The sequence below is a fragment of the Coregonus clupeaformis genome, chromosome 24 (genome assembly GCF_020615455.1).
Source record: "Coregonus clupeaformis isolate EN_2021a chromosome 24, ASM2061545v1, whole genome shotgun sequence".
In the NCBI taxonomy this organism is placed as follows: Eukaryota; Metazoa; Chordata; class Actinopteri; order Salmoniformes; family Salmonidae; genus Coregonus; species Coregonus clupeaformis.
Window position 1 is genome coordinate 8,873,178 of NC_059215.1, and position 15,766 is coordinate 8,888,943.

At 42.8% G+C, this 15,766-nt stretch overlaps 1 protein-coding gene across 2 annotated transcripts in view; it reads right to left on the minus strand.

The window, feature by feature from the left end:
• Positions 1-4,268: 4,268 nt before the first annotated feature.
• The window catches only part of LOC121538498 (F-box only protein 6), a 43,833-nt gene continuing 32,335 nt past the window's right edge, over positions 4,269-15,766 (minus strand). For both annotated transcript variants that reach the window (XM_041846581.1, XM_041846582.2), the window contains exons 2-6: positions 10,994-11,255; positions 10,771-10,888; positions 9,960-10,052; positions 9,723-9,858; positions 4,269-4,915 (exon numbers count right to left, since the gene is read on the minus strand). In XM_041846581.1, coding sequence (XP_041702515.1) covers positions 4,769-4,915; positions 9,723-9,858; positions 9,960-10,052; positions 10,771-10,888; positions 10,994-11,255 — 756 coding nt within the window. In that variant the 3' untranslated portion in view covers positions 4,269-4,768. The remainder of the gene's footprint in view (positions 4,916-9,722; positions 9,859-9,959; positions 10,053-10,770; positions 10,889-10,993; positions 11,256-15,766) is intronic.

Here is a 15,766-nt window from a genome sequence, read left to right on the forward strand (position 1 = left end):
TGGCAATCTTCTTATAGCCCAGGCCATCTTTATGTAGAGCAACAATTATTTTTTTCAGATCCTTAGAGTGTTCTTTGCCATGAGGTGCCATGTTGAACTTCCAGTGACCAGTATGAGGGAGTGTGAGAGCGATGACACCAAATTTAACACACCTGCTCCCCATTCACACCTGAGACCTTGTAACACTAACGAGTCACATGACACCGGGGAGGGAAAATGGCTAATTGGGCCCAATTTGGACATTTTCACTTAGGGGTGTACTCACTTTTGTTGCCAGCGGTTTAGACATTAATGGCTGTGTGTTGAGTTATTTTGAGGGGCCAGCAAATTTACACTGTTATACAAGCTGTACACTCACTACTTTACATTGTAGCAAATTGTCATTTCTTGAGTGTTGTCACATGAAAAGATATACTCAAATATTTAAAAAAATGTGAGGGGTGTACTCAATTTTGTGAGATACTGTACATGCTGTTTGTCAGGGCAGTATAGTATTGAGTTTGTCTTTTAAATCAAATGCCTTGTCTGTCACATACTCTACTGTATCTGCATTCCAGGACTTAAGTCTTAACTGCTCTGAACGAAACAGCTCAAATTGGTGCAGTGTAAAAACTCCATGAGACTTGTGCTTTAGAATTTCACTCTGTCGACAGATTGTTCCTCCTTTGACAGGAACAGAACCTTACAGTATGTTTATTTTATACAAAAATGTACATCTCACGTCACAATTAAAGAGTATAAGTGAAATGTATCAACCTAATAAAGTTTAGAATTCTCAAGTGTGCATTCTTTTCTGATTCATTCTCAGAGTAGGAGTGCTGAAATGGCCCCTGATGTAAGTATGGGGTCTCAGTATATTGATGTAGTGCCTGTATTGTCAGTGTTCATGCATAGAGGATGAGAATCACTCCACAGTAGTTGAAGAAACAATAAGGACAGGACACTTCATGTATTTAGTTATAAAGTGTAACTTCTCATATATTATTCAAGAGGCAAAGCATGAGAAGCAATCTCCACAGGATAGCAGTACATAACCAAATTAGCCTACATTATATTGTATTCATAAATGTATTACAGGGTCACAAACAGTTAAACACTTGAAATAATTTCTTAACACCTTAATGATCTTCATACATGTATATAGTAAGGCAGTGCAACATGTAATCTGTGTATCCTCAATATATAATGTACATGTTAACAATTACATTCTTATAGATGTTTAGAAATAAAATAATATAGATGTTTACAAAAGTGTTCAACTACGTTTCTTAAGGTGTCATTTGTCAAAGTGGGTCAGACGTTTATGTACATACAAAATTACATTCAAGTTCACACTTTCCTTTCGCTCCTTTGGTCTGTCTTGTTTAAAGCCCCCATAGTCTTTTTAATTATTAATTATTTCCCTGAGGCTCCTTGGGCCACTGAAATGCTCAGTGATCGTGTGGGAGTGAGGAAAGACATTTTATGCACTCACTTAACTGTAAGTCGCTCTGGATAAGAGCGTCTGCTAAATGATGTAAAATGTAAATGTAAAAATTAGATATTTACATACACAGCCCTGATTGGCTGATAGGATGGTCTAGAGCCTTACCCCTAAAACCCCCCCACAAAAAACATGGTATTGAACCAGTCACTTGGAGCTGGACCCTGAAAGCGACAAAGCTACACAGGTGTGTAGGCTACTTTGTCTTGTCATCAGAACAAAAGGCATACATAATGCATCTTAATTTGCTTTATCATTGTTGTGCAGTTTTCAATAGGTCACCAGAAGATGCAGGACCAGAACAGCCTGTTTGCCTGGTGGACCATCCTGGCCTATACCCTGTCTGCCGTCTATTCATTGCAGAATGCCATGATTATCTACAGGGCAGACTATATGATATAATCTTCAGTATCATCAAAGTCTATTTAATAATTTCATGAAATAGACTGTGATGATACTGGAGATTACTCATTAGAAAAATTTAAGTTATAAACACTCTTGAATTACACATTTTGGAATGTTTTCTGCTGTTGAAAAAAATGTAATAAAGAAACCAGACTGCAATGAAAGGTTGTCCTCATTCTACATCAATTCTCATCAGTTATTTACATAACAAAATAAACAGATTGTAAACAAAGTTATAATGAAAGTCTAAATCATGGCATGTAAGTATCTTTTCAAGTTATTGTTTTACATGTGCTCAAGCTCTGTAAGGTGTTCCTGTGAGAGGAAAACAGATCATGGTGAAAATAAGAGGGTGTTAGGAAAACAAAATCAGATAGGAGGTATAGAGAAGCAACAGAGTAGTCATTGATTTTATGGTTTTACCAGCTTTCTCCAACACTGACATTACTATACTCAACTCTAATCTCATCCTGTGACGGGAAAGGTGGAAGAGTTATTAGTTCACACTTATTGCAAACACACAATTACACTTAGCTTCTCAACAAGAACTTGCTTGGCGTAATCTGTTGTGATATGTGATGGTTGGGGAGAAAATCTACCAGAGAATAGATCTCCCGGAGAATGGTCGGTGAGTCAAACAGTCAAAAACAGATAGACCCATAGCCCCTACCAATTGACAATTCCTACAAATCGGTTGAAGGGCATGGTACAACCACTGCACTCTCTGAAAAAAGTACATGTAGTGGCTAAACCAGTGTTTCCCAAACTAGGGGTCGTGATGTTGGGTCACCTGATTTGAAAACGGGATTGCGAGAGAAACTCAAACAAAAAATGGTGCTTGGTTCATAGAACCTAACCATTACATCAGTAACCTCCAGTAGCAGCTACAGTGGCTTGCGAAAGTATTCACTCCCCTTGGCATTTTTCATATTTTGTTGCCTTACAACCTGGAATTAAAATTGATTTTTGGGGGGTTTGTATCATTTGATTTACACAACATGCCTACCACTTTGAAGATGCAAAATATTTTTTCTTCTGAAACAAACAAGAAATAAGACAAAAAAAACTGAAAACTTGAGCGTGCATAACTATTCACCCCCCAAAGTCAATACTTTGCCACCTTTTGCAGCAATTACAGCTGCAAGTCTCTTGAGGTATGTCTCTATAAGCTTGGCACATCTAGCCACTGGGAGTTTTGCCCATTCTTCAAGGCAAAACTGCTCCAGCTCCTTCAAGTTGGATGGGTTCCACTGGTGTACAACAATCTTTAAGTCATACCACAGATTCTCAATTGGATTGAGGTCTGGGCTTTGACTAGGCCATTCCAAGACATTTAAATGTTTCCCCTTAAACCACTTGAGTGTTGCTTTAGCAGTATGCTTAGGGTCATTGTCCTGCTGGAAGGTGAACCTCGGTCCCAGTCCCAAATGTCTGGAAGACTGAAACAGGTTTCCCTCAAGGATCTCCCTGTATTTAGCGCCATCCATCATTCCTTCAATTCTGACCAGTTTCCCAGTCCCTGCTGATGAAAAACATCCCCACAGCATGATGCTGCCACCACCATGCTTCACTGTGGGGTGGTGTTCTCGGGGTGATGAGAGGTGTTGGGTTTGCGCCAGACATAGCGTTTTCCTCGATGGCCAAAAAGCTCAATTTTAGTCTCATCTGACCAGAGTCCATATGTTTGGGGAGTCTCCCACATGCCTTTTGGCGAACACTAAACGTGTTTGCTTATTTTTTTCTTTAAGCAATGGCTTTTTTTCTAGCCACTATTCCATAAAGCCCAGCTCTGTGGAGTGTACGGCTTAAAGTGGTCCTATGGACAGATACTCCAATCTCCGCTGTGGAGCTTTGCAGCTCCTTCAGGGTTATCTTTGGTCTCTTTGTTGCCTCTCTGATTAATGCCCTCCTTGCCTGGTCTGTAAGTTTTGGTGGGCGGCCCTCTCTTGGCAGGTTTGTTGTGGTGCCATATTCTTTCCATTTTTTAATAATGGATTTAATGGTGCTCCGTGGGATGTTCAAAGTTTCTGATATTTGTTTATAACCCAACCCTGATCTGTACTTCTCCACAACTTGCTTAGTGGTGTTGCGGACTCTGGGGCCTTTGAGAACAGGTGTATATATACTGAGATCATGTGACACTTAGATTGCACACAGGTGGACCTTATTTAACTAATTATGTGACTTCTGAAGGTAATTGGTTGCACCAGATCTTTATTTAGGGGCTTCATAGCAAAGGGGGTGAATAAATATGCACACACAACTTTTCCATTATTTATTTTTTAGAATTCTTTTAAACAAGTTATTTTTTTCATTTCACTTCACCAATTTGGACTATTTTGTGTATGTAAATTACATGAAATCCAAATAAAAATCAATTTAAATTACAGGTTGTAATGCAACAAAATAGGAAAAACGCCAAGGGGGATAAATACTTTTGCAAACCACTGTAGATACGGTTGTAATAAACAGAGCGATTTCTGTTTTCTTCCTACAAATGTGGCTCTATCTTTCTTACGGTTAAAGCTACAAAATATTATGACCCTATCACTGAAAGATAAGACTGAGGAACACATACTCGTCTTCTGTTTCTCTCTACAGTGTCCACAAGGACTCATTAGAATAGAGTGGACAAGACCAGGCACTAAATCAGACTAGGGGAAAATGAACATGATCAATATATCAAAAATGATATATTCTACAGCTAGAATCGTCCAGATCCACAGAGAATAAAACATAGTGTGCCTATTGCCTAAGGCAGAAAAGACTTAACAAGGTGTACACTATGCTAAGGTAGGTTTCAGATGCTAAAGTAAAGCTTGCAGTTAGGCACAATGTTCACATGTAACCTCTTGGGAGAGTAAATGGGAACACCGAAAGCTATCTGTCCACCGATGGGCAAATCTCTATGCTACTGTTGGTGACCCGAATTCCATACCAGCCGGCCCAGAACAGGGTGTCCTTTCCTCCATGAGTGAATCGGATGTACCGCACACCTGGTCCATAATTCTTGAACACATGAGTCATCTGAAACATTGAAGAGGATCATTGAAGTGGTCATATTTTCATGTTCAATTGTAATTAGTTTGCGTTGTTTAATTGGGAACAATCTGTTTTGTATACAGTGCATTCGGAAAGAATTCAGACCCCTTGACTTTTTCCACATTGTGTTACGTTACAGCCTTATTCTAAAATTGATTAAATAGTTTTTATCCCCCCTCATCAATCTACACACAATACCCCATAATGAAAATGAAATTCTTTCCAAATGTAAAAAACTAAAAAAACTAAAACACAACTTATTTACATAAGTATTCAGACCCTTTGCAATGAGACTTGAAATTGAGCTCAGGTGCATCCTGTTTCCATTGATGATGCTTGAGATGTTGCTACAACTTGATTGGAGTCCACCTGTCTATATAAAAGGACCCACAGTTGACAGTGCATGTCAGAGCAAACGGAAGTCACTCCTCAGTAAAAGACACATGACAGCCCACTTGGAGTTTGCACCTAAAGACTCTCAGACCATGAGAAACAAGATTCTCTGGTCTGATGAAACCAAGATTGAACTCTTTGGCCTGAATGCCAAGCGTCACTTCTGGAGGAAACCTGGCACCACCACTACGGTGAAGCATGGTGGTGGCAGGGTCATGCTGTGGGGATGTTTTTCAGCAGCAGGGACTGGGAGACTAGTCAGGATCGAGGGAAAGATGAACGGAGCAAAGTACAGAGAGATCCTTGATGAAAACTGCTCCAGAGTACTCAGGACCTCAGACTGTGGCGAAGGTTCACCTTCCAACAGGACAATTACCCTAAGCACACAGCCAAGACAATGCAGGAGTGGCTTTGGGACAAGTCTCTGAACGTCCTTGAGTGGCCCAGCCAACGCCTGGACTTGAACCCGGTCGACCATCTCTGAAGAGACCTGAAAATAGCTGTGCAGCGACACTCCCCATCCAACCTGACAGAGCTTGAGAGGATCTGCATAGAAGGTGAGAAACTCCCCAAATACAGGTGTGCCAAGCTTGTAGCATCATACCCAAGACGACTCAAGGCTGTAATCGCTGCCAAAAGGTGCAAAGTACTGAGTAAAGGGTCTGAACACTTATGTAAACCTGTTTTTGCTTTGTCATTATAGGGTATTATGTGTAGATTGATGAGGCAAAAAACTATTTAATCCATTTTAGAATAAGGCTGTAACGTATCAAAATGTGGAAAAGGTCAAGGGGTCTGAATACTTTCCGAATGCACTGTATATATATATATATATATATATATATATATATATATATATATATATATATATATATATATATATATATATATATATATATATATATATATATATATATATATATATATATACACAGTGGGGAGAACAAGTATTTGACACACTGCCGATTTTGCAGGTTTTCCTACTTACAAAGCATGTAGAGGTCTGTCATTTTTATCATAGGTACACTTCAACTGTGAGAGACGGAATCTAAAACAAAAATCCAGAAAATCACATTGTATGATTTTTAAGTAATTAATTTGCATTTTATTGCATGACATAAGTATTTGATCACCTACCAACCAGTAAGAATTCCGGCTCTCACAGACCTGTTAGTTTTTCTTTAAGAAGCCCTCCTGTTCTCCACTCATTACCTGTATTAACTGAACCTGTTTGAACTCGTTACCTGTATAAAAGACACCTGTCCACACACTCAATCAAACAGACTCCAACCTCTCCACAATGGCCAAGACCAGAGAGCTGTGTAAGGACATCAGGGATCAAATTGTAGACCTACACAAGGCTGGGATGGGCTACAGGACAATAGGCAAGCAGCTTGGTGAGAAGGCAACAACTGTTGGCGCAATTATTAGAAAATGGAAGAAGTTCAAGATGACGGTCAATCACCCTCGGTCTGGGGCTCCATGCAAGATCTCACCTCGTGGGGCGTCAATGATCATGAGGACGGTGAGGGATCAGCCCAGAACTACACGGCAGGACCTGGTCAATGACCTGAAGAGAGCTGGGACCACAGTCTCAAAGAAAACCATTAGTAACACACTACGCCGTCATGGATTAAAATCCTGTAGCGCACGCAAGGTACCCCTGCTCAAGCCAGCGCATGTCCAGGCCCATCTGAAGTTTGCCAGTGACCATCGGGATAATCCAGAGGAGGAATGGGAGAAGGTCATGTGGTCTGATGAGACAAAAATAGAGCTTTTTGGTCTAAACTCCACTCACCATGTTTGGAGGAAGAAGAAGGATGAGTACAACCCCAAGAACACCATCCCAACCGTGAAGCATGGAGGTGGAAACATCATTCTTTGGGGATGCTTTTCTGCAAAGGGGACAGGACGACTGCACCGTATTGAGGGGAGGATGGATGGGGCCATGTATCGCGAGATCTTGGCCAACAACCTCCTTCCCTCAGTAAGAGCATTGAAGATGGGTCGTGGCTGGGTCTTCCAGCATGACAACGACCCGAAACACACAGCCAGGGCAACTAAGGAGTGGCTCCGTAAGAAGCATCTCAAGGTCCTGGAGTGGCCTAGCCAGTCTCCAGACCTGAACCCAATAGAAAATCTTTGGAGGGAGCTGAAAGTCCGTATTGCCCAGCGACAGCCCCGAAACCTGAAGGATCTGGAGAAGGTCTGCATGGAGGAGTGGGCCAAAATCCCTGCTGCAGTGTGTGCAAACCTGGTCAAGACCTACAGGAAACGTATGATCTCTGTAATTGCAAACAAAGGTTTCTGTACCAAATATTAAGTTCTGCTTTTCTGATGTATCAAATACTTATGTCATGCAATAAAATGCAAATTAATTACTTAAAAATCATACAATGTGATTTTCTGGATTTTTGTTTTAGATTCCGTCTCTCACAGTTGAAGTGTACCTATGATAAAGATTACAGACCTCTACATGCTTTGTAAGTAGGAAAACCTGCAAAATCGGCAGTGTATCAAATACTTGTTCTCCCCACTGTATATACAGTGAGGGAAAAAAGTATTTGATCCCCTGCTGATTTTGTACGTTTGCCCACTGACAAAGACATGATCAATCTATAATTTTAATGGTAGGTTTATTTGAACAGTGAGAGACAGAATAACAACAAAAAAATCCAGAAAGACGCATGTCAAAAATGTTATAAATTGATTTGCATTTTAATGAGGGAAATAAGTATTTGACCCCTCTGCAAAACTTGGTGGCAAAACCCTTGTTGGCAATCACAGAGGTCAGATGTTTCTTGTAGTTGGCCACCAGGTTTGCACACATCTCAGGAGGGATTTTGTCCCACTCCTCTTTGCAGATCTTCTTCAAGTCATTAAGGTTTCGAGCCTTACGTTTGGCAACTCGAACCTTCAGCTCCCTCCACAAATGTTCTATGGGATTAAGGTCTGGAGACTGGCTAGGCCACTCCAGGACCTTAATGTGCTTCTTCTTGAGCCACTCCTTTGTTGCCTTGGCCGTGTGTTTTGGGTCATTGTCATGCTGGAATACCCATCCACGACCCATTTTCAATGCCCTGGCTGAGGGAAGGAGGTTCTCACCCAAGATTTGACAGTACATGCCCCGTCCATCGTCCCTTTGATGCAGTGAAGTTGTCCTGTCCCCTTAGCAGAGAAACACCTCCAAAGCATAATGTTTCCACCTCCATGTTTGACGGTGGGGATGGTGTTCTTAGGCAGCATTCCTCCTCCTCCAAACACGGCGAGTTGATGCCAAAGACCTCGATTTTGGTCTCATCTGACCACAACACTTTCACCCAGTTCTCCTCTGAATCATTCAGATGTTCATTGGCAAACTTCAGACGGGCCTGTATATGTGCTTTCTTGAGCAGGGGGACCTTGCGGGCGCTGCAGGATTTCAGTCCTTCACGGCGTAGTGTGTTACCAATTGTTTTCTTGGTGACTATGGTCCCAGCTGCCTTGAGATCATTGACAAGATCCTCCCGAGTAGTTCTGGGCTGATTCCTCACCGTTGTCGTGATCATTGCAACTCCACGAGGTGAGATCTTGCATGGAGCCCCAGGCCGAGGGAGATTGACAGTGCTTTTGTGTTTCTTCCATTTGCGAATAATCGCACCAACTGTTGTCACCTTCTCACCAAGCTGCTTGGCGATGGTCATGTAGCCCATTCCAGCCTTGTGTAGGTCTACAATCTTGTCCCTGACATCCTTGGAGAGCTCTTTGGTCTTGGCCATGGTGGAGAGTTTGGAATCTGATTGATTGATTGCTTCCGTGGACAGGTGTCTTTTATACAGGTAACAAAATGAGATTAGGAGTATTCCCTTTAAGAGTGTGCTCCTAATCTCAGCTCGTTACCTGTATAAAAGACACCTGGGAGCCAGAAATCTTTCTGATTGAGAGGGGGTCAAATACTTATTTCCCTCATTAAAATGCAAATCAATTTATAACATTTTTGACATGCGTTTTTCTGGATTATTTTGTTGTTAATCTGTCTCTCACTGTTCAAATAAACCTACCTTTAAAATTATAGACTGATCATTTCTTTGTCAGTGGGCAAACGTACAAAATCAGCAGGGGATCAAATACTTTTTTTCCCTCACTGTATATATATATAAAATATTGTTCTTTTGTTTTTGGTGTGGTTTTCATATTAGCCCTCTTGTGTTTCCAACCTCACCTGCACACCTTTATACCTTGTTTTTATCTGCAATGTTTGTCTTTCAATTGTTTTTTTGTGCAAATGAGTAAAACAAAAAACATATCACTGAAAATGTGTATTGCACACATCTTAGACAAGGACAAATCACAGTGTTGATTGCGTTCTCAGCTATTTACAGATGTTATTGAGAATTATCTTAAAGTCTGAAGGTTTTACCTGATTCCATTTATGATCATCCCAGTTTTGAAAGATGACAGTATCTGGACGAAACTTCTTAATTGTCTTCTTCTCATGATTTAGCAACTCAACACAGATCTCATATTTAGCGCCACATTCCTTACGTGGAGCATACCTGATATGGACACACAAACATACAAGTTGTACAGGACTATTCCTCTGACAAGTATAGAGTAGCAGACACTGAATAACAAAATTCTAATATATTCCTCTCACCAGTCGGATATTATGATGTCAGGTTGAAAGTCATCCATGAAAGGCCTGTAACCCTCTTTCTCCAAGTCAATCAGCTGAGACTTCCTGCAGGTCCTGAGATGAACCAAAGACAAGAGGACACACACAGCCAACACATTTACCATGGTGGCCCGCAGGCCGCAAGTAGGCCCGTGGATCAATTTCCAAAGACCAAAAATAATAATATAAAACTCAGTCGGGATCTATTTACCAACCGCCCCATTGATTTTGTTAGTCACCATCACTCAGATATCATATTAAATACTGCAAACATTTCTCTCCACCCTATGGCAAAATTAGTAGAATTGCATGAAATCGGTTATAAAATTGTCTTCTTGATTTAAAGCCACTACAATTTCTCTACGCCCCATGGCAAAATGTGTAGAATTGCAGGAAATATGCTGTAAAACTGCATTTTTCTCTACGCCCCATGGCAAAATGTGTAGAATTGCAGGAAATTTACTCTAAAACATTTTCTCTCCGCTGTCAAGAGGGCCGCTAAAATGTTTTGCTCCCAAGCAGGGGGGTATGGATGTGGGTACGCAGACCCACGAGCCACTGCGGGTCCCCCATGATGAGTTCAGATTTGTTTGTGGCCCCCACCCCCCATCAAAGTTGCCCATCCCTGGCCTTGACAGCAAGGTCATTGTCAATTGCATTGTATCCATCTTGCATCATAGGTATTATTAGAAGAGCTGGAAAAGACCTACAACACCAATGTGGATGTGAAACAAAGTGGGACCAAGTGATATTCTCTCACTGAAAAACGAATATGGTATAGTAGTATACTCACGAGTAAGAAGTTGCAAAGTATTTTTTCACTGTGTTATCAGGAAGCGGCACTCCTTCCGCTGACTCTATTGTCCATTTATCCCCTCCATTCTCAATAATTTGCCAGCCATTGAATTCATCTGGAGAAAAAGAGTGAGCGATTTGAAGTGTGGGTTCTGAGGTTAATAACAGGACCCCCATACCCCAACAGAGAATTTAGACATTTCTGTGGTCTCGACTCTTACCATCTGCTCTGGGGTTCTTGAGAAGATTACGTCTCTTCTTGCTCAAGAAGTAAAACAAACGCCAGTCTTTAGGTAGTTTAGTCACATCATGTGTCTGGTATCCTTCTCTTCGGCACCTCTCTCTCCAAAGATAATTACTGTCCACCACTTCTTTCCACTCACGGCACACAAGTCGACAGACACACACCACCTGGTGTGGAGGGACATTCAGGAGCATCTCCTCCAGGACTTCTAGAGGGAGCACAGGGAGCATGCCTGTGAACTGAACAAGAGAATGGATGTTTTCGTTGACATGGGAGACTTCAGACAAATTATGTACTATGGACAAATGAAACAAAATGTAGGCTCTTTGGCAATACAGATCAGTGCTGTGTTTACTGACGTCCAAATTAAGTGTTAAATGAAAAGAACACCCTCCCTACAATCAAAGATGGGGGAGGTTTGATAATGCTGTGATGTTGCTTTGCTGCCTCTGATACTGGGGGCCTTGAATGTGCGCAACGCATCATGAAATCAGAAGATTATCAGGTGTTATGGAGTCCAATGTTCAACAGTGTCCAAAACTGGGTCTCCATTAAAGGTTGTGGGTCTTCCAGCAGGTTAACGACCCCAAACACACATAAAAAAGAACCCAGGAATTGGAGCGCTCCTGTCAATGTTGAGGTGGGACGCACACGCATAGAAATAGGCCTATAGGCTACCTGGCCTGCGGGTAAATGTAGGCATGTAAATGTGCCCATTTGGGGATCTGACAGTATTTCTGATTGGCTTAACGGACCGCCACTAATGACCTGTAGAGCTTCTCAAAGTAATGTTTTCTTCACCTTAAACAGCAAGCAAACAAAGTCTGTTTTTACATCCATTGAGAATTACAATAGTTCCTCAATGTACTTGAAAAATCTTTCCAGCTCTCTCCCTTTCGATAACCACTCAGCGTGAAAGGGAAAAATGTTATGCTCTGATCCAGTGGAAACGTCATAAAATAGGCCTACCTGATTACTTCTTATCAGTGCTTGACTTGGACTGAAACAGTTTCCAGGACTCAGTTTGGGTGCTGGTACTGGTTAACAAGAGATGCTGGACTGTTCTGAGTGGCCAGCTACGAGTCGAGATCTGAATCACATCATGAAGTGCTTTGAGAGACTAGTCAAGGATCATATCAAGGATCATATCACCTCTACCTTACCTGTCACACTAGACCCACTTTAATTTGCTTACCGCCCCAATAGATCCACAGACGATGTAATCACCATCACACTGCAAATTGCCCTATCCCATCTGGACAAGAGGAATACCCATGTAAGAATGCTGTTAATTGACTATAGCTCAGCATTCAACACCATAGTACCCTCCAAGCTCATCATTAAGCTTGAGGCCCTGGGTCTGAACCCTGCCCTGTGCAACTGGGTCCTGGACTTCCTGACGGGCCGCCCCCAGGTGGTGAAGGTAGGAAACAACACCTAATCCTCAACACTGGGGCTCCACAAGGGTGCGTGCTCAGCCCACTCCTGTACTCCCTGTTCACCCATGACTGTGTGGCCAAGCACGCCTCCAACTCAATCATCAAGTTTGCAGACGACACAATAGTAGTAGGCTTGATTACCAACAATGACGAGACAGCCTACAGGGAGGAGGTGAGGGCTCTGGGAGAACCCCCTAGGTGGAAAGCTTCAAGTTCCTTGGCATACACATCACTGACAAACTGAAATGGTCAACCCACACAGACAGTGAGGTGAAGAAGGTGTAACAGAGCCTCTTCAACCTCAGGAGCCTGAAGAAATTTGGCTTGACACCTAAAACCTCACAAACTTTCGGGCTGTATTACCGCCTGGTACGCCAACTGCACCGCCCGCAACCGCAGGGCTCTCCAGAGGGTGGTGTAGTCTGCCCAACGCATTACCGGGGGCAAACTACCCGCCCCCCAGGACACCTACAGCACTCGATGTCACAGGAAGGCCAAAAAGATCATCAAGGACATCAACCACCCGAGCCACTGCCTGTTCACCCCGCTATCCAAGATGGCGAAGTAGTGCAGTCCTGTTTCTGTCGTGTGTCTGTAAATAGCCTGTAAATACCCTGTTTTTTTGTATTTTTCGTACATGTTTCCCTATCAGACTTTTCATCCTTCTAGAAAATATACTTTCCTGCAACCCGCCTCACTCAATGTGGAACGGATTCTATTGTTGACTTACCTTTGTCTAGAATCTAGAATCTCCAGTTGAAACTAGCTAGCCAGTTTCAGCTAACTAGCTACTTGCTATTAGCCACAGCTAGCGGTGTTTCACTCAGAACATTGGATTTTTTCCGCGGGATTAATTTTAATCACTGGACATTGATCACCGGATATTCGGCCAGTCTGCACAGCGCTTATCGACCCAGAACATATCAGTTTTTCCGCCGGAATCACTGAATCACTGGACCTTTAACTCCGGATTCATCGCTACCAGCTGGCTACAACAAAACGGACGCTGTGGTCTGGCTAAGCATCCTGAGCTAGGCCCATCTCCCGGCTATCTACCTCTCTGTCAACCGGACGGGACCACCTAGTGTTGACACGAAGCCCCGCCGATCCTACACGACTGGTCTGCCGACGAAATCGTCTGATGTGGTTACGACGTTAACCACGAAGATTCCATCCATCTGCTAGCCCTTACTAGCCCCTGCTAACCCTCTTACTCACTAGTGCTTCACCACCGGACCTTATGATAACTCAGCTATACAGCTGATATCTGCTGGACTGTTCCTTTTTACGGTACTACATCCTGTTTATGTTTAGCCTCAGCCCAAACATGGTTAGTTTATTGTTGTTTCGGTTATTTCTAATTGTACTATATCACTGTAGACCCCCCAGCCTAGCTAAACCTGCCTTAGATAGCTATGTTGTCCCTCCCCCCCATACACTCAGAGACCGACTCAATTTATGCCTCTAGAGATACTATCTCTTTCATTGTTACCCAACGCTCAGGTTTACCTCCACTTTACTCATATCCTTCCATATCCTTGTCTGTACATAATGCCCTGAATCTTTTCTATAACACCCGGAAATCTGCCCCCTTTATTCTATGTACCCAACGCACTAGAAGACCAGTTCTTAAAGCCTTTAGCCGTATCCTTATTCTAGTCCTCCTCTGTTCCTCTGGTGATGTAGAGGCTAACCCAGGCCCTGCAGCCCTCAGTATCACTCCTACTCCCCAGGCGCTATCATTTGATGACTTCTGTAATCGCAAAAGTCTTGGTTTCTTGCACATAAATATCAGAAGTCTACTTCCTAAGTTTGAGTTATTCACTGCGTTAGCACACTCTGCCAACCCTGATGTTCTAGCAGTGTCTGAATCCTGGCTCAGGAAGGCCACCAAAAATTCTGAAATTTCCATCCCCAACTATAACATTTTCCGTCTAGATAGAACTGCCAAAGGGGGTGGAGTTGCAATCTACTGTAGAGATAGCCTGCAGAGCTCTATCATACTATCCAGGTCTGTGCCCAAACAGTTTGAGCTTCTACTTCTAAAAATCCACCTTTCCAGAAATAAGTCTCTCACTGTTGCCGCTTGCTACAGACCCCCCTCAGCCCCCCAGCTGTGCCCTGGACACCATATGTGAATTGATTGCCCCCATTTATCCTCAGAGTTTGTACTGCTTGGTGACCTAAATTGGGATATGCTTAATACCCCAGCCATCCTACAATCCAAGCTAGATGCCCTCAACCTCACGCAAATTATCAACGAAGCTACCAGGTACAACCCTAAATCCGTAAACATGGGTACCCTCATAGATATCATCCTGACTAACACACCCTCTAAATACACCTCAGCTGTCTTCAACCAGGATCTCAGCGATCACTGCCTTATTGCCTGCGTCCGTAACGGGTCCGCGGTCAAACGACCACCCCTCATCACTGTCAAACGCTCCCTAAAACACTTTAGCGAGGAGGCCTTCCTAATTGACCTGGCCCAGGTATCCTGGATGGATATAGATCTCATTCCGTCAGTAGAGGATGCCTGGTTGTTCCTTAAAAGTAATTTCCTCTCAATCTTAAATAAACATGCCCCATTCAAAAAATACAGAACTAAGAACCGATATAGCCCCTGGTTCTCCTCAGACTTGACTGCCCTTGACCAGCACAAAAACATCATGTGGCGTACAGCATTAGCATCAAATAGCCCCCGCGATATGCAACTTTTAAGGGAAGTTAGGAACCAATATACACAAGCAGTCAGGAAAGCAAAGGCTAACTTTTTCAAACAGAAATTTGCTTCCTGTAGCACTAACTCCAAAAAGTTTTGCACTTCCTCCCAGCTGCCCACTGCACTGAGGCTAGGAAACACTATCACCACCGATAAATCTACAATAACTGAGAATTTCAACAAGCATTTTGCTACAGCTGGCCATGCTTTCCATCTGGCTACCACTAACCCGGCCACCAACTCTGCACCCTCTGCTGCAACTTGCCCATGCCCCCCCCGCTTCTCCTTCACACAAATTCAGACAGCTGATGTTTTGAAAGCGCTGCAAAATCTGGACCCCTACAAATCAGCTGGGCTAGACAATCTGGACCCTTTCTTTCTAAAACTAGCCGCCGAAATTGTCGCAACCCCTATTACTAGTCTGTTCAACCTCTCTTTCATAACGTCTGAGATCCCCAGAGATTGGAAAGCTGCCGCGGTCATCCCCCTCTTCAAAGGGGGTGACACTCTAGATCCAAACTGCTACAGACCTATATCCATCCTGCCCTGCCTTTCGAAAGTATTCGAAAGCCAAGTTAACAAACAGATC